At 36.0% G+C, this 23039-nt stretch overlaps 1 protein-coding gene across 2 annotated transcripts; it reads left to right on the top strand.

The window, feature by feature from the left end:
• The first annotated feature begins 1877 nt into the window (after window positions 1-1877).
• LOC129256228 (bis(5'-adenosyl)-triphosphatase-like) lies at window positions 1878-16071 on the top strand. Of its 2 annotated transcripts, none has more exons than XM_054894480.2 (7): window positions 1878-2004; window positions 6864-7023; window positions 8867-9012; window positions 10465-10494; window positions 13207-14265; window positions 15025-15231; window positions 15354-16071. In XM_054894480.2, exons 2-5 carry the CDS (start codon window positions 6918-6920, stop codon window positions 13282-13284), a joined length of 360 nt encoding a protein of 119 aa, XP_054750455.1. In that variant the 5' UTR covers window positions 1878-2004; window positions 6864-6917; the 3' UTR covers window positions 13285-14265; window positions 15025-15231; window positions 15354-16071. The 2 variants fall into 2 exon arrangements, with proteins under 2 accessions (XP_054750455.1, XP_063953420.1); XM_064097350.1 differs by having other exon boundaries at window positions 1890-2012.
• Window positions 16072-23039: the final 6968 nt, after the last annotated feature.

The following is a 23039-nucleotide window of genomic DNA, read 5'->3' as shown; positions in this document are numbered from 1 at the left end:
CCCTCCCACTTCATTTATTTTTGTTTAACTTGGTGCCGTCGCCACCCCCCCCCCCCCCCCCCCGTGCACCCATGCTGTATAAATACGCCACTGATGAGGAGAATTAGTCGATTGCTTCGAGATTGCATTATTCTCAAGAGGTTATCATTAATATTATTGAAGGGTATTCTAAACAACAGTACAGAAACTACAGCTCCCGTTCACACAATATTCCAGTAGGGCCTATACTCTGGTAAGAAGTTAAACCAAATTGAACCTCCCCCCCCAAAAAAAAAAAAAATCGCTCGTGCTTCGCGCTCCCATTGATATTACATTATATATTCATGGATTTTTTTTTCAAGAACACATGAAAAAATTGTCTTTTTTTATGTGATTATAAGATAATTCAAAATCCATTTAAGGCACTTAAGTTAGCCTGGCCGGGAGGGAGTGGGCGCCATTTTTCGAAAAGTACACATGGGCGCCAAAAATCAGGTCAAATTCCCCCCCCCTCCCTCCCCACGAAATCCTGGATCCGCGCCTGGGTTCTATAACAATAACCCAATTAGGGCAATCACCCCCTGACAACTACTTCAAGGAAAATATTATCCCCATATTTTTACCGCCGGGGACTGTTACCCCCCCCCCCCGGAAATTTACCCTCCAGACAATTACCCCGGATAATTACCCCTAGTACGGAGCCTTGAAAATGCCATCAACGTGACGACATGGCGTGGTACTTTATCTTGCCATGTCTTAATTAATCACTGGCGGCGGAAGGCAAAAAAAATTAGGGGGGTCCACCTGAAATTTTGGGATGGACACAGGTAAAAAATTTGACAAGCAAATCAACCAAAATTTATAGGAGGGACCACCAACATTTTTTGACAAAAAAAAAGGTTATCAACCAAAATTATGGGGGGGGGGGGGCAAAAAGATTTTAGGGGGGTCCACCTCAATTTAGGGGGGGGGACGTAGAAAACAAATTGACAAGCAAAAAAAAAGGTTCTCAACTAAAAATCTAGGGGGGACCGTCCCCCACCTCAAATTTAGGGGGGGGGGAAGGTCCCCCCCCCCCGCTTCCACCGCCTAAGTAATTAGTACGCTTATTATATTTCGACATAGCGATATATTCTATCTTGTCAAGTCGATATGTCGACATGGCGAGATATGAAGTGTACAAGTCCCGGCGAGAATCCCAATATATCGCCATGTTAACATGTAACTTATTTAAGTCGACTTTGCAAGATAAAATATCTCGCCATGTTGACATATAACTTTTTATAAGTGGGCTGACTTGGCAGGATAACGTATCGCGCCATGCGGACATAATAAGCTTATAGTCGACAAGGCAAGATAAAGTATCTCGCCATGTCGTCAAGTCGATGGCATTTTAGAGGCTCCGTATGGCGTCTAGAGGGTAAATTTCCGGGGGGTAACAGTCCCTGACGATAAAAATATGGGGATAATATTTTCCTTGAAGTAGATGTCAGGGGGCGATTGTCCTTTGGGTCATCGTTATAGAACCCCGTGGACTCGTATCATTGGCCTTTTGACCTCTTGATGACATTGGATCTCACTATATCCTGATCATAATTTTACACACACCGCGGACTATCGGACCCGCGGTCTATCGGACCCGCGGTCTATCGGACCCGCGGACTATCGGACCCGCGGTCTATCGGACCCGCGGTCTATCGGGCTGTAACCGCGCTGAAGAGCATAAGTGAGATCGAGTAGAATATGTATCTCTTCTCTAAAGTTTTAGTATAAGATTCAACTCTAAAAAAATATGGTAGGGATCTATATATATTGAAAAATGTATTAAATTTACCGCCGTAATCAAACGTTTTAAAATGATAATAAAAATGAAAATGTATTAAAGAATTAGTTGTTTTGTACGTGAACGCGCCTAACATGGCAGCGCCCATAGTCTTTCAAATTTACCAGTGTGGCTCAGGAACAGGGGGATCAGACATCGACATCAGGCTTACTACGACAAAAGCAAGGATCTGATGCGAACAGGTAATTTGGCCACTAATAACGTTAGATTTAATTGAGCTACCTTGACTATGTTGATTAGGGTCTAACAAAGGAGTTTAATTAGTTAGGTCCACTTCACTGCTGCAATTGCCATGGGCATGGCCATGGCCATGGCCATGCCCATGAATGATTGCAAGAACTTGGTACCGGTATCGGGCGATTCCATACGTGTCATATATTAACATATACCGGTATACCCAGTTGTTGTGTGTCCGGACGATCAATTTTAGAAAGTCATTTGGAAAAAATTACAAGCGAAGTTTCATCAATTTTTAGTACAAATTATTAGGAAATATTAATATAAAGAACAAAATAGAAGATGATTACAACTTGAATTCATATTTATAGTGTAATCCAAAGACAAAAAAGAAGACTTCAAAAAGATAAACTGTCCGGACACCCGACCCCCCATCCTACCTAGCCAGGCGGCTTCTAGAGAGTAAAAATCATTTACTAACGTAAGGTCACTCTCATGAAGCCAGGGCTTCCGTCATATACTTTTGTGTGTACCACCCAAAAACCTGAAACTTTCGCCCCCGAGATTTCTACTTTCTTTCTAAAAGATCTAGCCCTAAATCATGTACATGGGATAAAACTTCATTTCCGACATTTCTACGCTCTCGTTGTTATTTTTTAACAAGAATTCATCAAAAAAATGAGAGAAATATTGTGTAAAGACGGAAGAGACTTGCCCGATGTTTACGCCGCCATCTTGTTTCCTAATGTTCTTCGCCAACGTTACAGACGCGTGCGTCGGGTAACGTTGGGGAAGAACAATAGAAAACAAGATGGCGGCGTAAACATCGGGCAAGTCTCTTCCGTCTTTACACAATATTTCTCTCATTTTTTTGATGAATTCTTGTTAAAAAATAACAACGAGAGCGTAGAAATGTCGGAAATGAAGTTTTATCCACTCTAGGCGACACCCCAATACTTACCCGTGCTAATAAACTGGGACTCCACTCACGCGCGTTTGGGCCTCCCTAGCTTAGAACTAAGCACTAATATCACCTTAAAAACTAAATCTACAAGGTATGTATAATCTATTTATAAATTTAATAATGTTTAATCGGTACTCACCGGTTCTTTTGTTGCATTTTCAGACCATTTCTCACAATTCTTCGTAAATATTTGCGGCAAATTTTGTCGCCATAGACAGCTTAGCGTCCATCTTTATTGATAAATGGAGCGCCCTTTACGATAGTTGTTAATGCCGCGGAGAAATCGTTAGGCATTTTGGCCTGTGTTCAAGGCGTTCTTTCTGTTTTATTTTTATATTGAAGATTGTGCATTTGTTGAATAGCGCCGTCTACGTCAGGTATGAGATCGAGTGTATAAATACACTCTTCCAAAATAATTACGATTCCGACCTGGCGCTGTTTAACTTCAATCTCTTTCACCTAAATTAGCGATGAATGCTAGCATTATAAAATATATATTATTAACGTCTGACGAAAAGAATAACCAACCGATCAGCTGACGAGAACGCGAATCACGTGATCTTCATATCAGCTTCGATCGCGAGTCAGAAGAGAGGAGCAGTTGCCCAGAAAATCAGGAAAAAGCCGTGAAAATGTAAGTTCCCCTTCATTTCTTTCAATTTTTTTTATTGCTAACAATGTATTCAATTAGTGAGATCGAAATGTAATGATTAGACAGTACGATAGCTTGTAGTTTTGATAAAATACAAAAATAATCATCTTCACAAAGATTTCTGACACAAAATACTACTGATGTCGCCTATGAGGTCCATACATGTAATGTTGGACCTCATTGGTACTAGGAGTGGTTTTATCCCATGTACATGATTTAGGGCTAGATCTTTTAGAAAGAAAGTAGAAATCTCGGGGGTGAAAGTTTCAGGTTTTGGCTTCCATTGTGTGGGTCTATGGGATAGAAGGCCTGGCTTCATGAGAGTAACCTTACGTTAGTAAATGATTTTTACTCTCTAGAAGCCGCCTGGCTAATCCTACCCAGTTGTTGTGTGTCTGGACAGGTTGTGTGTCCGGACGATCAATTTTAGAAAGTCATTTGGAAAAATTTACAAGGGAAGTTTTATCAATTTTTAGTACGGTACAAAATGTCAGGAATTATGATAGAGAACAGAATAGAAGATGATTACAACTATTGATTTCGTATTTTTAGTGTAATCCAAAGACAAAAAAGAAGGCTTCAAAAATATAAAGTGTCCGGACACCCAACCCCCCATCAGGCTATGGGACATTTTGACAACAATTTCTAGTTTCCTAGCCGAATGCTTGAGCAATAAAATATTCTTTTTTGTCAATGATAAAGCTATAGTGGGTAGTCATGTGAAAAACTAGATATAATAACCAACACAAAAAAATTGATTATGAGTAAATAATAGGTGAAAATGTTGTGTGTCGTACAGGACGCAGAAATGTCCCGTACGACACGCAACGTTTTAAGCTCTAATACACCTATGGACAACGTATTTTTGTTGGTTGTCAGTTTTTTGCATGTCTACCCAGTAGTACTTTAATATTACCACAAAGCAAGTCCACAAGGACAAATATACAATATGTCTATATAAGAAGAAAAGAAAACAAGAAGAAAAGAGAAAAAATGCAGGGAAAAAATGAAACTAGAAAAGAAAAAAGAAAACAAAAGAAAAGAAAAAAAGAAATAAAAAGAAAAAAAAGAAAAAAAAGAAAAGAAAAAGAATTAAAAAAAAGAGAAAAAAGAAAAAATAAGAGGAAAAAAGAAAAATAACAAGAAAAGAAAACAGAAGAAAAGAAAAGAAAAATAACAAGAAAAGAGAAGGAAAAAAAAAAAAGCAGTTGAAAATGAACAAAAGCTGTGGCAAAAATAGTCAATCCTGACTGGTTGCCAACCAAGGAAAGAAGAAGAAGAAGAAGAGGTTCCAGTCTGTGCCTCGATGTCAGAATTTTTGTGTCACGATAGACCTTCATCCATATAATCGTGGTAAGTGCAGAACTTCTGTTTCCACATTTTATTAAGATTACTATTGAGACCCCAATCTACCCCAGTCCTGTGTCTCCCTCGTTTTGCACGGTTACTGCCTGCTGTGCTCTGTCACTCTTACTACTGCGAGGTTAGCCCAGGGAGCTCCAGGACTCGTCCGTGTAATACTAGGCGGACATATGCTCTCCAAAATGGGGTAGAATGGGCTCGCAATAGCACTCAAAATAAAAGGGGAAAATATAAAGGCAAGAGTTCCATATGCACCCCCCACTAAAATTGGAAATAGTAACATGGAGATGATTGAGGATACTTTATCTAGCCCTAATATAGAACATATATGATGGGGGAGTGGAAATACATACCAAAATATGGCTTTTCTTCCGTCAAATTTTTTAGCAGGATCTAGTGCGTGTAATTGTCCATAGACATTGGTTTATTTAGTCAGTAAAGAGTCTGTGAGTCAAGACTAGTTGAACTATCGGCTTATAATCGTTAAAATACCCTTTCCGGTATCCGCTCTTCTCGCTAGCATAGCGGGAAGAGGTCTTGACAGTCTGCAGATAAATCAAGGTGAGTTCGAGTCCCAACTTAGCCTTGAGGACTCTGTGATCATATTTTTTTATGATTATGATATTGCCATTTGATCACGGAGCCTTGAACCCCTTCCCATATAAGAGACACATGTAAACGAAGATGGATTTCCCTAGGAAATCCATCTTTGAAGAAAGAAATCACATTAATTTCTATCATTTTTATTTAACCATACGCCTAATGCTTATGAAGGTGCAAAAAGTATGTCAATAAAAAGGTTAAAAATGAGAGGTTTCTTACCAGACCGATCTCGTGTAGATCCCTCGATCCATTCATTTCCACCGCACATACAAAAGGCTTGACCCTTGAACCGCTTCGTTATGAAGTACATGTACGTAGCTGCGATAAGCAATGTTACAAAATGCCGTTTTGAAGGACAATTTATAGATAAAAATTATTATTTAACGAATAATAAAATTTAAAACTTGATTATAAATATTATGAATAATTATTATTACAATAATGATTAGTCAGTGAGTAAGGCGACAGACTGGAGATTCATCGTTCTGCAGCGAGAGGTTCGAATCCAAGTTCCAGCTGGAAGTAAGAAGAAAAAAGATCCTGCTGGAGTTCCAGGTTACATGGCCAAGGTCAAATTAGGCTCAACATACTTTGACCATGTTGGGGATATTTGTTGAATTGTCATCACAACTTTAAAAGTTCATGGATCTAGTTCATGAAACTTAAACATAAGAGCAACCATGTATCCATGAACATCCTGTGCGAGTTTCTGGTCACATGAATAAGATCAAAGGTCATTTAAGGTAAATGAACTTTGGCCATGCTGGGGGTATTTGTTAAATTGCCATCATAACTTTGAAAGTGATCCATGCCATATTGCCTAGAAGCCCCTCTCACCCTACTGCTCCAAATATAGCCTACTGTCTATCTCAATGTCACTGTCATCTACTTCATCCCAAGATGTGACAAGAGTTGAATTACTCACATTTTACTTGAGATTTTTTTCATGCTGGGTTGGGTTAGTTCTTCATGTATCATTAAATCTTTAGTCTTTCTTTCTCCATTGTGTTACTATCTTTCCATGACATATCATCAGTTTCTTTTTGCTAGGATTCCTCCTGACCCTCAACTCTTGACATATCTTCCAACCCTCTTCATGTTATTAATCTGCAAGTACTTGAAATAAATTTATATACCATCCACCTTTATTTTCTCAATATCTTGAAAAGTGCAGTGAAAAGAATGCCATGTATCCATGTATCATAATACTATTCAAGAAGTCCTAGCTGTCTTTCTACAGAAATTTGCTGTACAGTGTTTTGTGTCTGTTTTCTTTCTTACAGGAATTATTATTTAAATTTCCATGTTGAATACCTATTGACATCTTGGTGAACATCATGGCTTCTTACACATTTGGTCAACATGTTATCAAGTCTTCAGTTGTCTTCTTCCGATCTCGACTCACCTTTGCCTTTGTTAATAGAAAGCCTGTGCTTCCTGGTCGTATCCTTTTCTTTATATGTTTTTGTCTCCCCTGCATAGCAAAGCGAGACTATTGGCGCCGCTTTTCCAACGGCAACGGCGGCGTTGTCAACATTGAAATCTTAACCAAGGTTAAGTTTTTTAAATGTCATTACTTATAAAGTATATGGACCTAGTTTATGAAACTTGGACATAAGATTAATCAAGTATTACTGAACATCCTGCCTTGAGTTTCAGGTCACATGACCAAGGTCAAAGGTCATTAAGGGTCAATAAACTTAGACCATGTTAGGGGAATCAATATCGAAATCTTAACCAAGGTTAAGTTTTTGAAATGTTGTTATAACTTCGAAAGCATGTGGACCTTGTTCATAAAACTTAGACATAAAGGTAATAGTGTATTACTGAAGATCCAGCTTGAGTTTCAGGTCACATGATTAAGGTCAAAGGTCACTTAGGATCAACAAACTTTGGCCATGATGGGGTTATTTCAGGAATTATTATCATAACTTTAAAAATTTATGAATCTAGTTCATGAAACTTGGACATAAGAGCAACCATGTATCCCTGAATATCATGTGCAAGTTTCTGGTCACATTACTAAGGTCAAAGGTCACTTAGGGTCAACGAACTGGGGCTATATTGGGGGTATTTGAGGAATTGTCATCATATCTTTGAAATTTTATGGAACTAGTTCATGAAACTTGGACATAAGAGCAGTCAAGTATCCTTGAACATCCTGTGATAGTTTTAGGTTACATGACCAAGGTCAAAGGTCATTTAGGGTCAACAAACTTTGGTAATATTGGGGGTATTTGTGGATTTGTCATCATAACTTTAAACGTCTATGGATCTAGTTCATGAAACTTGGACATAAGAGCAGCATTGTATCCCTGAATACCCTGTTTGCGTTTCAGGAACATGGCCAAGATCAAAGGTCATTTAAAGGTCAATGAACTCTGGCGGTGTTAGGAGTATGTGTTGAATTGGCATCATAACTTAGGAAGTTTATGGATCTAGCTCATGAAACATCGAAATAAGGGTAATCAAGTATCATGTCTTAGGTCACATGATCATGGTCAAACGTCATTTTTGGTCAATGGACATAATATGTTATTATCATATTAGTGTTTTCTTCTGTGAATAATTATTCATTAGTTGTTTTCAAAGGAAGCACTGCTGCTATATCGAATTGCATAATGCAGGCGAGACTGCCAGAGGCATTCCACTTGTTTGTCAAATATATCCTGACATTTTTTACCCTTTCTATGATTAAGATTTTTTTCACCAAAACAGAAAATTGTGCAGGATATGCAATTCAAACAAATTTCAGTAAAACAAATTACAGTATTCATTCATCAAAATATGTTTTTATTTAATATCATCCACACTATAACATTTTCGATCAGAAGTTGGGATTTCTAGTAGCTTATAACATCTGTCAGTGAAAATCATTGATCCCCAGATATTCGTAAAAATCACTTTGGAAAAAAGTTTGACATTGCTGTCATGTTCAGAATTCAATGCATCACCTGGTTGGACTCAAAGCAACTCCTGAATTATTGTGTAAAGTTGATAATTTTTATTTTATTTCATAAGGAGGTGTTTAAGTGTTAATAAAGAAAGTTATTTAATATTACATGTAGTACAGGTATATCTAATCATTAGTACTTAAAACTATACGTCAATCTTAGTTTTGATTAGAACAACACATCTATTTTCCTTCCTCTATTATTGTTTTTTTTTTTTTTTTGCAGGTGAATGTTGAGTAGCGAAAAAGATAATATTTTCATTTTCTTTCCTACTCTTGTATTGAATGTGATTTTATATGGAAGATTTTCCCTAACCACTGTCTGCCATGCAGATGTTCTTGTGTCACCTGTTAGACCAGTAGAGAGGTTCCTTGACATGACTGGTGATGAGGTTGCTGACCTCTTCCAGACCACACAGACAGTGTCAAAGGTCATTCAGGATCAATACAAGGCATCCTCACTGTCAATAGCCATGCAGGTCAGTCCAAATCATTTAATTTTGTTAAATTTCTTTTCAATCTATATATGAAAACAATGAAACCAGTAATTTTAATTTCAATTATGAAAACAAAGGCCTGAGAAAAAAAACAAGACAGTTTGATGAATAAACATATACAATTCATGTTTCATACTTTATGGATAGATATATGAATATAAAGATAATTGTTACTATTTTGTTCATAAACCACATTTATTTTGTATGAATTTATATCCTTGTTTGCACTCTTTACTGTACATACTTTTGTAAAAGTGATGAGAGACCATCTTGCTGAAGAGATAGACACACACATAGTGGATTTTATACAAATAATGCATGCAGCCGAGTGCATTAGTGGAAATGCAGAGCACGCAAGGTTTCTTTAGATAGGTGCCGCACTGTGCACCACCTGAAGAAACCAAGCTTTCTCTGCATTTACTCTTACGCACGACAGAGCAAGTGCATTATTTGTTTTATAAAATAGCAACACAGAAACCAATTCTTAAAAAGTTACAGTAGTACAGTTTTGTTGGACTTCTCCCAGGACTTCTACCGCACTGGTCTGCTTGAGCATGCAATGTCAATTTTCGTTGCTCACCTTTTTCACTGCCGTGCATGCACAAAAAAAGTTGGATGTCATGTGACGCGTATTGGCCAAAAGTAATGCTTGAAATAATACACCTTTTTTATAATTAGTAATGTCAACGTCCCTACTAACTCACTTCATAAATACACTGATATTTATCAGAAATCGTGATTAGAATGTCAAATGACGTCACACAAATATGTTAATTTGTAAAAGCAAATGATTTGACAATATGTAAGTCACTTTCAGATTAATATTTATTCTTCTACTTATTCTGATCATGAGCTTTAAAAAGGATTCTCCAGAGTAGAATAATTCATTACAAGTTAAATTGAAAGTAAATGAATAACAAAACTGATATTGTTATTTTTTGTTGGTTAATTGAAATTGGTAACCATAGTTTCTTACTCTATTAGAATCCATAAAATTTGATCCTAACTCACAAATGAGATTTAAGCTAGGAGTATAAAACCATGGACTATCCAGATTTCATCTACATAATTGAGTTTATTTCAGCTTGTACACTGTGAAAGGTCCAATGATAAATTCATGCAATAGGGAAGGGAACTTATTGTATAGCTTGAATGAAGTGCAATTGTACAAAAATCTGCATATTCCATGGTATTATACCCTCCTTGGCTAAACTTCTTTTGCGAATTTGGACCTGTGCCAGAATTCAAGATACATTTAAAATCCTTGGTTGATATTGAAGGTTCCATGATTTCACAGTCAATATGTATTTACCTAAATCATAATTTTAGGTCAAGAAGGGAACACTTACTGCTCTACACAACTTAGGACGTATTATTTATGTATATATTCATATAATAAAGTTGTAATATTTTGATGAATTCTTTTTTTCGAAGGATGGACCTGATGCTGGACAGTCGGTATGGGTGAGTGTTTGATTTCTTCCTTCAAGAAACTTGATTTTTAGAGTAATATTCTTTTTTGAGCAAGTACATAATCTTATAGTATTGGCTTTAATTGAGTGGTATATCATATATATTGCATTCAGTCTGCATAAATTGCAAAAGTTGTAGACTAGTGCAACTGAATGCAATAAATCCAATATATTATAAATAAAACAGCATCCACTGTTATTATCGTACAGCAAAAACCAAAATGCAGTTAATCATGGAGTTACATGTAGCACTGAAGTTTGAATAAAAATAACCAAAGATGAACACAGTGACTTTAAGAAATATGACATCACCTGTTTTTAGGATTATTGACAAGGCTTGTGTAGTTTACATCGACGCACACATTTTTTTCCCTGCATGCACTGAACTCAAATTCAGCAAAAATGTATTGCACACAAAACCTCCATCTGTTGAGGGACACAAAAAACAGCAAAAAAAGCAGTATGTTAACAATATTGAACTCAGTCAATTTCAGGGGCTCAAATACAAGGTTTCGTTTAAAATTCTTTAAGCTTCATCAGATATTTGTCATAGATGATGGAGTTGCTGAAGCAGCATGACGAAATGTAAGGATGGGGTTATACGTTCCCAGTGGAGAGAGAGGACTGTCCTAAGTCTCTATTCATAAGGGAAGGGGTTCTATTTCGCACAAATGTAGACAGCCTCCCTTATCCATCTGGTAGACTTGTCAACATCGCAAGCAAGTAAGAAACTTTCCTTCCAAGTAATGAAATGGTTTGTTTATTTGGAGATAAAATTAAAACTTAAAATTGCCCTTATCTTATTTATTAAATCTGATTAAAGGAAAAAAATAAATTTGATCATTTTAATTTCTTCTTCCAAGAAATGCTGTTTTTTCTGATTTTGAGCAACTTCATGTATTTTTCAAATTTTTATTTTTACATTAATACTAATCTCTCTTGACTTTGTGTTATATTTGTAATCAATTACTTTAATCACATTATTTTCTTTAATAGGAACAATTATTTCCCCTGTACCATGCACTACAAAATGCAAATGATTGATAACACAATTATAATTGTTGTGACTAAGACGATCAGCACCTAAATTAATCACATCCACACTCAAATTAACCCCAGTGGTGTTTTGTAATTGTGACATATTGCTGGCATCAGTGCTATTTATATCCTAACCTTTCACATCAGATGTTAAAAATAATTCAAATATTACACAGACAAAATGTATTTTTCTGGTAGAATATTTAATACAAATGATTTCTAACTTTTTTATACTGAAATGTGAGTCATTGGTAGTATAGTAGATTAGAATAATTGGTGAATAGGAATCTACTACTATCGGTAGTATTTGCATAAATCATTATATTCTACAAATTATCAATCTTCTGACAAAATACATGTAGTACCCTCAATTCTTTTACGGTTTTTCTTTCCAACAATTTCTAAAATTCATTTTATACTTGTGAAATTAAAAAAAATTACTGAATATCTAGCTAGTGTCTAAACACATTTTTAATACATTTATCCTCATTCATTTGCATTTCGTAATTAATTTTGAGGGAAAACAACGATTCATTAATTTTTAATCCCTTTTTGTCTCGCCTGCATAGCAGAGCGAGACTATAGGCGCCGCTTTTGCGACGGCGGCGGCGTCAACATCAAATCTTAACCTAAGGTTAATTTTTTGAAATGACATCATAACTTAGAAAGTATATGGACCTAGTTGATGAAACTTGGACATAAGGTTAATCAAGTATTAGTGAACATCCTGCCTGAGTTTCAGGTCACATGACTAAGGTCAAAGGTCATTTAGGGTCAATGAACTTTGGCCAAGTTGGGGGTATTTGTTGAATTACCATCATAACTTTGAATGTTTATGGATCTAGTTCATGAAACTTAGACATTAGGTTAATCAAGTACCACTGAATATCCTGTGCAAGTTTCAGGTCACATGACCATGGTCAATGGTCATTTAAGGTCAATGAACTTTGGCCGTGTTGGGGGTATTTGTTAAATTACCATCCTAACTCTGAAAGTTTACGGATCTAGTTCATAAAACTTGGACATAAGAGTAATCAAGTATCACTGAACATCCTGTACGAGTTTCAGGTCACATGACCATGGTCAAAGCCTCAAAGGTCATTAAAGGTCAATGAACTTTGGCCGTGTTGGGGGTATTTGTTGAATTACCATCCTAACTCTGTAAGTTTATGGATCTAGTTCATAAAACTTGGGATATAAGAGTAATCAAGTATCACTGAACATCCCCTGTGAGTTTCAGGTCACAAAACCAAGGTCAATAAACTTAGGCCATGTTGGGGTAATTGTTGAATTGCCATCATAACTTTGAAAGTTTATAGATAGAGTGAATGAAATGTGGACATGGGTGTAGTTGACAAGTCTTAAGTCACCGTTCAAATGTCATTTATGGTCAATGAACGTGGTATTATGTCATTATATGAATGGTGTTTTTGTGAATGATTATATTAAATCGCGTAATGCAGGCGAGACTGCCAGAGGCGTTCCACTTGTTTGTAGTTATAATTCACTAGCTATTCAGATTTTCTGAGATAAAGCTAAATGACAAAGCAAATTATTAGGATTTAGTTTTTCTTGGACAATGTGCAGGCAGTAAGTGTGGTAGGATGACTAAAATGGTTAATTATAGATACTCTATATTTTTTTCTTTTTTCTTTTTTCTTTCCAGCATGTCCATGTTCATATACTTCCAAGAAAACCTGGAGACTTTAAGAGGAATGATGACATTTATGATGAGGTATGTTGACTTCATATGTTCTTTCTGCAAGCAGATTTTTTTAATTATCTTACCGTTATTTCATTTAAGTTTCTTTCTAATGAGTATAAGCAGGAATTATTTCTTGGTAATTAACAGGATTTTTTTATGAGTGATCTTTTCATTCCCGCCACAGAAAGCGGTTAATTTACCCAAACGTGAGGTAGATATCAACCTCAAGTGGAGACTGCTAAACAATCTAACAGCTAATGGAACTCTCTGGACTTTACCAACTAGAAGTGGTTGCGATCACTTTACACAGCAATTGTGTTATATTATCAGTGTTTGGTGTCTTGAAACACACTTTAAGGATGTGATTGTGTGTCTTATGTCAGTCTTGAATGCTAATGTCTTAGTCTCAGTCTCAAAGGGACAGTCATGTGTGTCAGAGTCTGAGACATCATCAAGTACATGGAAAAGAGCACAGTTTTGAAGAATTAATCTAACTGCTTTTTCTACAGCCTGTCAGTTTTGGGTGTAATGAGACATTTCTTGAGAAAGTGATTTTGTGTCTTGTATCTCTTCTTGGTATCAACTGTCTCAGCCTCTGTCTCTTGGGAACTGTTGTCTTGGTCGCATTGTTGTCTTTGACTTTCTCTCACCAAACACTTGTTAACATGCATCAAAGCAGCATGTCACCGATCACATAAGACTTTCCACTTCATAGATACATATTACTTTTAAAATGACCCCAAAGCAATTATTATGGTGATTGGTGAACACATTGAAACCGATTGACAGTAGATGAATTTACTCTTGAAATTATTAATGGCACACAAGCCCTCTGCAAAGAGAGAGATGAAAGGTTTTTGTCTTGCCTGCACAGCAGAAGCGAGATTTAGGCACTGCTTTTTCAACTACAGCATAGTCAACATTAAAATCTTAACCAATTTTGATTTTTTTTTTAAATGTCTTCTAACTTTGAGAGGATATGGATCTGATTCATGAAATTTGGACGTAAGGATCAGAGGCGTCGATCCTGGGGGGCAGGGGGGGCGATCGCCCCACCAATGAAAATATTGGGGGGGGCAAACATATCATTTTGCCCCCCCAATAATTCCGGATATGCATAAACAAAAACAAGATTGTAATGTTCAGCAAGCGAGATTGAGATACACAACTTGTTCTTTATTTAAAATCGTGCTCAAAATGTCCGCTTTTCAGATTGGAATATAAAAATTTTCAGCTCGCGCTCGCATAATTTCTGTAGCAAAAACCCATACTTTTCATATTAAATTGGTGAATGTAAATGTCCCGTTTTCAGTTCTAAGCCTCAAAAGAACTGCTTCAATTTGCAATCATCTTTTCTTGGATATATAGCTTGTTCTTTATCAAAAACGTCCGGTAAACTGTCATTTTTTCAGATCGAAATATCAAAATTTTCAGCTCGCGCTTCGCGCTCGCATCTATTATCTTTTAGATACAAATCTTAATCATTGGTACCAAAAATGCTTTAGTTTTCAGCTCAGAATATAAAGAAATTTGAACTCACTCTCGGCACTCGTACTATCTGTGTAGTGAGATACGTGTCTGTGTCTCATGAGTCATATATATATATATATATATATACATATATAAATGTGTAAAGTTATACATGTACATATACATGTACATGTATATATACATATATATATATATATATATATATATATATATATGTGTGTGTGTGTGTGTATATAATATATATATATATGTGTGTGTGTGTGTGTGTGTGTGTGTGTGTGGACTAAGGAGGGTCACTGATCATCTTGCATGATTTTTCAGGTCCCACAAGGTTTCCAAGGTCATTTAGTGTAAACAAACTGACCATTTTGCAGTATGAACATTGCAATCTTAACCAAGGTTAATTTTTCATAATCTGAAAGCATACAGATCTATTTCATAAAACTTGGACCTAAGAGTATTCAAGTATCACTGAACATCCTGTACGAGTTTCAGGTCACATGACCATGGTCAAAGCCTCAAAGGTCATTAAAGGTCAATGAACTTTGGCCGTGTTGGGGGTATTTGTTGAATTACCATCCTAACTCTGTAAGTTTATGGATCTGTACGAGTTTCAGGTCACATTATCAAAGTAAAAATAATTTAGGGTCAACAAAATTATTGTTTTATTATCAAGTTGATGTTTTTATTTTTAAATTGTTCATCTGTAGTTTTTTTAAGTCAGCACTGCTGCTATATTGAATAGCAAATTGCAGGCAAGACTGCCAGAGGCATCCCACATGTTTAAGTCTTAAAGGGGAATCCACTCTAATGTAAAAAAGAATAAAAATAAGAGGAAAATATATTGATGCAGGATGGGTTAAAATTTGTTAAAGTGTAATAGAGTTACTAATTTTAAAGTTTTAATTCTGTGACCTACCAAATCCTTTGTCAGATTTCCTTCAAATTGTCTATGATCCTCTAATATTTCTGCTTTTACTCAACCTGACCTTGGGACAAAGTTCTCCTTGAACATTTCCTCCAAAATCTTTAATTTCATATAGCAATATACACCACAAAATTATTTGTATTCAGAAATAAATATCACTTTCATGAAATATTATAGTCCAGGAACCATATTAAAGCAAGGTTGATTTCATTATAAAATTAAGCTGTGTAAGTATTGATATATTAATGCCTCACTCGGTGATCTCATCTGAAGGGGCAAGTTTAGCCTCCTGGATGTTCTTGAATTTATTAAAGGGTTATATTACTAGGTAACCACTACTATTCCAAGAAATTATTTTTAATTAGAGAGTCATACTTATTTTTCTGTGTGTACAAATCCTCCCCCCCCAAAAAAAAAAAAATAATAATAATAAAAAATAAAATAATAATATTGAATAAATGAATAAATAAAAAAAATGAAAATATTACAAAAACATTAATTGAAATTAGCACATTTCATTAAATGTCTGTAATTTAATGATCAAAATGATAAGAAAATGCAGCATTTTGATTTCAGCTTATTCTTTATTGATTATAACAAAAATACACAATGCAAAACAAAATTAAAGTAAATTTTGCACATTAAAACTATACTGATCATACTGATGACAGGATTCCTGTGTAAAAGCAAACTTGCCTGATAAGAATATGTGAACCCAAATAAAATGAGAATAGATGTAGATTAGTAAACACATTACTAATACTATACATTACATAATTTCCATGTAATTAGTGTAGTAGGTTTCACGGTACACCATGTATCTTTCTTGGGCAAGTGTTGGTCCTGAAAAGGACCACCCAATCTCGACATTTCCACAAGTGTGTTCTTGTCGTCCTCAGGAGAATGCAACAATTGTAATTCCATATTCAAGGATGAATTAAAACTTGTTTCACTGAGGACGACAAGAACACACTTGTGGAAACATCGAGATTAGGTGGTCCTTTTCAGGACCAACACTTGCCCAAGAAAGATACATGGTGTACCGTGAAACCTACTAAACTATTCTTCTTCGCCATGGAAACCTTCAGAAGTTACTTCCATGTAATTATGAATATTTTCTGGAAGTTAATTCTTGGGTAGATTTTTACTCTGGTTTCCCTTTGTGACTTACTTCATTTTCAGATTTATGATATTTCAAAAACTTTTCTCAGATTTGATGTACTAATTATTTCCATCTTCTTTAGTCCCTTTAATCATTGATGGGAAAATCAGCTGTACAATAAGGTACAGTTTTATTATATCATATTTAGCTGGGAAGTCAGATGTAACATGTTCTTAAAAAATAATATTATGTGATATCCTTCCATAAAAAATGGAAGTAATCCATGAAAGAAAAGTGAATTATTACACATAGCAGTTAATTGGAAGGTAATTGTATTTTAATGTGAAATAACTTTTTACTTAATATACATGTATTGGAACAGAGGTTTCCCTATAATTTTGCCATGAGATTTGTTTCTATCATATTTCCTGTAATAGCAATTATTGTTGGGTGTATTTTAGCAATGACCTTTTAAATGCAAGGGTGTGGTGCCATGAGCTTGTCTCAATGCACCAGCATGCAGCCTTTCTCATTTCTTATTTCTTCCGTCTTCACTTTTCATGTTCAGGTTTTTTTTAAAGATGTGTGAGTGGTGGAAGACAGGGGAAGAAAAGGTTGAATTTGAAGGGAGAGGGAGGAGGAATGAAAAGAGAGATTGAGAGGAAGAAAGATTGAGAGGAGAAGTAGATAGTGAAGGAGGAAGAAGAGAAAGAAGAAACAAGAAAAGGAAATGTTTATAAAAATTGTAAGGTGAATACAGATTTTTAATGATATTGCTTTAGCTATATGATTAAATCACTATTGCATTTGCTAACACCTAGAAACAAAATAAAATGCCTTGCCTTAACTACTCCTAATCTCTGATAGTAGATGAGTAACTCTGATATCTTCTTAATCCATGTATTATCATCAAGGTGTGTCTTCTTCTTGACCACTTTTAAGTAAAGAAAGTAAACAAAGAATGACCTAGTACTGTATGGTTGATTTGCAATATTGAGAAATTAAAACTTATATCAGTAGGAAAAAATACATGTTTTTATAAAGATAGAGTTTGCTGGAATTCTTTGCAGGACATTCGCAATTCTAACTTTAAACTCACTTGAATGAACAGAGATTGATATTAAAAATAAGTCTCTGAAATTAAATAAAAAAGCACATCAAATTCTTAATAAAATTTCAAGTTGCTCTTGTTTCAGAAAACAGTTATCACAGGTGGTTTGCAAATCAGGGGACTTGTGATGTCACGTGTTCTGGTGGGTGTTTCATAGAGCTGTTCGTAAGTTAAGAGCGACTTTAAGAACGACTGGTGAACCTTTCTTGTGGTAAATGGTATAGTGCATAAGAAAGGTTTACCAGTCGTTCTTAAAGTCGCCCTTAACATACGAACAGCTTTATGAAATGGACCCCCTTTCTTCCTGTGTAATAAATTCAATGAAATTTCAAATACTAAGTATTTATTTTGTTTTATCCAGCAGTTCAAAACATAATGACTCCCCGTGGAAATTGTAAAACACATTATTGTAAACCATTGTGATTCAGTAGAGAATGGAATTTGAACATATAAAAATGGAAATATTTGAAATTTGCATACTTCACCAGTGGCGGATCCAGCTTTCGCCAATAGGGGGGGCTCGGAATTTTTTTTAGTCACATTTTCCCCGATTGGCCGCTCGAAGTTGTTTTTGTTTGTTTCTTTGAAGGGGTAGTCCTAATAGTTACTTCTATGCTTAATTTTTATAAATCAACATAAATATATACTAATCTTATAAGCCTCACTTAAAAAGTGCGAGCGCGAAGCGCAATTTTTTTAATTTCATGTATTTTGTATTTAAACATTCTGGGCAATGTTTGTGATCCTAACGAGATGTGTATCCAACTAAAAAATTACTGCGAGCGCGAGCATGAATTTTTTATATACGTTTTGATCTGATCAAAAAAGGATCTAGTAATGGCTGCTTGTTTTGACATTTTTACCTGAAGAATGGAAATTCAACCCATTTTTTTTAATCGTGAAAAGGATAAGTATATAACTAAACAATTGATGCGAGCGGAAGAAATTTGAGATTTACACCTAAACATGGGACACTCTATTCATGTTTTGTAAATCATGAAAAGGATGAGTAATTGGAAATCTTCCTATATTATTAATGCGAGCGCAAAGCGCGAGCAGAAATTTTTTGATAGTTTGAGATCTAAAACTAGATAATGATTTAAATAGAAAACAAGCTGCGTATCTGATTTCGACTTAGAATTTGGGTATTCTAAAAAGCTTTTTTTATCACGAAAATCAATAAAGCGAGCGCGAAGCGCGGGCTTAAAATATTAGATATTCCGATCTGAAAAATAGTTGATTTAATCTCTGTATTTCAAGTACTTTGTAGGAAAATTGTGTGGTGGATATGGATCACAGTTAAAAAAAGAGCTGATATGTTTCATTATTATTACTTTGAGTTTTGACAAAGGACCGGGACAATCCATAAGGACATTTATGTCATATGAAAATGATGTGTATCGTCCTATTTCTCTTCCTAAGCGCGAGATTAAACTTGTTGATATTCCATTCTGAAAAAGGGACAATATGATTATTAAATTAGTATCTTATATATTAATCTAATAAGCCTAATGAGAGCGCAAAATCTGTTAATATTATGGCCTGAAAACTGGACATTTAAAGCACTTTTGTAATTATGAATAAGATGCATGAGTTAATATCCTTTCAACAATCATTGCGAGCACCAATCGTGAGCCGAAATTTTTGATGAACTGTCATGAAATGGGGATTTTAAGTAGTTTGTTTTAAAATTAATATTGAGATAATACCTAACTCACTAATCAAAATGCGAGCGTGTAGCTCTAGCTGATACGCTTTGACAATAGGGATATTTTGAGAACTTTATAGGGTGACAGCCCGCGAGACCGACTTTTTTTCCCCTTCATCGGGTGCCGCGTTCGAGTGATTTAAGGCACCTCGATCGTTGCAGCGGCGTAACAGGTGCCTGTTATCAGAGGGGGAAGGGGGCAGAGCCCAATATTTCCCAGTAATTCCGTCTAGAATTAGTGGCATAACTAGGATTTCAGTTTAGGGGACAGTAGTGAGCACGGGAAGCGCGTTCCGGGGGGGGGGTGCAGGGAGGGGAGTGTACCCCCCCCCCCGCGCGAGAAGCGCGGAAGGTCCGATGTTCCTTTGAATTGTTCCTTATATCTGCTCTCGCTCATCTTAATACGTCCTCTACCTGTTATTGGAGGGGGGGGGCAGAGTAAAAAAATTCTGGTAACTCTGAGTCCAGAATAATTGGCTTAATTTGCTAGGATTTCACTTTAGGGGGCGGTAGTGAGAACGCGAAGTGTGCGAAAACTTAATAATGAGCGCGCAAAATTATTACATTCCTAAATATCATCTTGCAAGTTACACATACTTGCTTGTATTCTTAACTTGGGCTTATTATATATATATTATAAGGGGAGTTTTCCCCCTCCCGCTCGAAGCACGGAAGCTCCGCCATTTTCTTCGAATTGTTCCTTGCCCGCTCCTGCTCTTCTTATGTGCTCTGCCTGTTAACGGAGGGGGGGGGGAGAAAAATTCGAATTGCGGAAGCTCCGACATATCTTTGAATCCACAAGATCATGAAGCAGAATTACCATAAAAATAAGCGTTAAATGAGAAGAGTTAATGATTAAGTAGTGTCAGTGAAATTAGGCAACGATACTGTAAGTAGCGGAAACACCCCCCTCCCCCATTAGAGAGCCGTTTCGTGCACGCAGTAAGTGTTTCGCACGATTCGCGTGCTCACCACCACCCCCTGAAATGAAATCCTTCTGGACTTATATACCGTGTTTACATGTGATCGGCTTTTGGTTCAGAACCAAAAGCTGATGCAGAATCGACTTTTGGTTTATCTTGCACCGCGTTTACACGCTGTTACAGCTCGCAGTGCAGAATCGGCTCGCGTGGCAAAAACCTGAAATGATACGCGCACCAACAATAAACGTCATAATAAAGGCAACGCTGGATCCGTGCGATTTGAAGTACATCATAATGGTAAAGTAAATGAAATGCGCGCCAATATGCAATTGCCGATGCAGAATCAGCTTTCTGTTTGCACGTATAGTAAAAAAGCCGATTCTGCATCGGCTTTTCGAAGTTCTGAACCTACTACTTTGGTGGTGCAAAATTGCCGATTCTGAACAAAGAGCCAATGCAAGTTAATCGCATTTACATGCAACAAAAAAGCCAATTCTACATCGGCTTGTTTTGATGCAGTGTGTAAACACGGTATTAGTTACAGGGAAATATGTTGGCTCTACCCCCCCCCCCCCCCGAAAACAGGCAGAGGATGTAGTAAGGTGAGCGGGAGCAGACAAGGAACGATTCACAGAAATGTCGGAGCTTCCACTTTTCTCGCTTAAACACTCGGCACCTGATGAAGGAAAAAAAAAGTCGGTCTCGCTGGACTTCGGCCTTGCGGGCCTCCGGTCAAGTGGTCGGACCCCCTTTATAGAATACAGGAAAATAATAGGTACCTGACAAATCGGATTTTGCGAGCGCGCAGCGCGAGCAGAAAATGTTAATATTCAGACCATAAAACAGAATTTTTTTACAGAGCACTTTAAAAAAATCAATTTGTAAATCAAACAAAATAATGGAAGTTAGAATTTTGAGCTGAAATATGTTTTGTATATTGACTTCAAAATTTGATATTTGAAGCTCCATATTGAGCACGATATGTAAATCACCTAAAAAGGCAATGCGATCAGCGCGAAGTGCGAGCGAAAAATTTATATAGTGACATGAAAGATTTCTTAAATTAAGTCTTCCTCTCATCTTATTTTATTCACTTGTCTTCCTCCTCTTATGTTTTTTTTCTCCTCTCTTTTCCCTTCTTTTTCTTTTTTTTTCTTTCCCCTTTTTTCTTTTTTTTTTTGCTCCGCCAATAGGAGGGGCCCGGGCCCCTCGGCCCCCCCCCCTGGATCCGCCTATGCTTCACTGTTGTATGAAGATAAGCAATCCAATTTTGCTTGTTCAATTTCCTTTATTTAAATCAAATCATTTTTTTGGGAGATTGATTTGGCCATTGAAGCTTGCAGACTCCAACATTTGTATTTATTTAGATAGATGCATTCAAGCTGGAGTCTGCTTTTGATGTAAGACAGTCTGCTGTTAATGTAAAAACAAGTATATTTTGATGATGAATTATATGTATCAGGGGTTCTCAATTAACGGCGTGTGTGCACAACAAGCCTTTATAAGTAGCTCATGCTAGTCATTAGGAAAAAGGAAAAATATATGAACAAATAATAAATATAATTCTGATTTGTTGTTGGTTTCATATTTACATTGTTTACACCCATAATAGCAGTTTTAGTGCCAAATATGTAACTTTTTTTTTTAACCATGCCAAAATGGGCCCTTTAGCAGGTCCCTGGACCCCACATTTACTCTCTGTTCGCTATTTCTAATAACAGATATGGTGCTTCAACAAAACTTATTTATAATTCCTAGTATAAATGCAGTTCTGAGATTTATGAGATTGTGACTACTAATCCCAAGTCAAATAATCATTGACTGACAAGTTTATGACAAGAGATGGCAGTATTTAAAAGATTCATTGCTGTTTATTGATATCAACTCTATCTTTTAAAGATTTTTTCCTTCCAACCTTTCTCTTTTTTCTTTGAGGGGGGGGGGGGTGGCATGATAGGGTATATTTTGCTTACATCCTCTATTTGTTGTTGTTTTTTTTCAATCTGAAATTATGTTGATGAGTATTTTATATGTAGATGGTGTCCCTAGAATACCACACCCTAGAGATTAAACATAACACCAAAGATTGTAAAAGTAACAACCAAGATCTGTTGAACTAAAACTGTAAGTAAACATCAGAGTAAAATGACTTGTGTACTATTCCTCTACGTCCATCAATCAATATCACATAGTTTTTACTGTGTAGTTTCAATTAAGAATAAAACAGTCTAAGTCAACCTAAATTTTCAATCCAATTTCTTTTTAAAGGGATGGAAAGAAAGGGGAAGTATTCATATGACTACTGTGTGGTTATTCCAATTGGTATTGTTCCCATTCCACAGATTCTTCTGACAAGTGACATATACTGATCCATTTTTATGAAAAGCTCAAAATGACAAATTAAAAAAAAAAATGAAAATATGTTTTGCTAATATCATCATTATAAAGTTCATTTCATTTTGAGTATACTATTACCTGATATCAAATGCAATGTTATGTTATTTTGTAATCATGAGTAGATATTTTGCCCC

Source organism: Lytechinus pictus, chromosome 3 (genome assembly GCF_037042905.1).
Source record: "Lytechinus pictus isolate F3 Inbred chromosome 3, Lp3.0, whole genome shotgun sequence".
Lineage (NCBI taxonomy): Eukaryota > Metazoa > Echinodermata > Echinoidea > Temnopleuroida > Toxopneustidae > Lytechinus > Lytechinus pictus.
This window is presented reverse-complemented; position numbering and strand designations above follow the sequence as displayed.

Bases quoted from the DNA above. Each gene is read 5' to 3' on its own strand.
- LOC129256228 (XM_054894480.2), top strand. From the start codon at position 6,918: ATGGCTTCTTACACATTTGGTCAACATGTTATCAAGTCTTCAGTTGTC. The intron at 9,013-10,464 runs GTCAGTCCAAAT...TTTTTTTCGAAG, and splicing joins CACTGTCAATAGCCATGCAG to GATGGACCTGATGCTGGACA. The intron at 10,495-13,206 runs GTGAGTGTTTGA...TTTTCTTTCCAG, and splicing joins ATGCTGGACAGTCGGTATGG to CATGTCCATGTTCATATACT.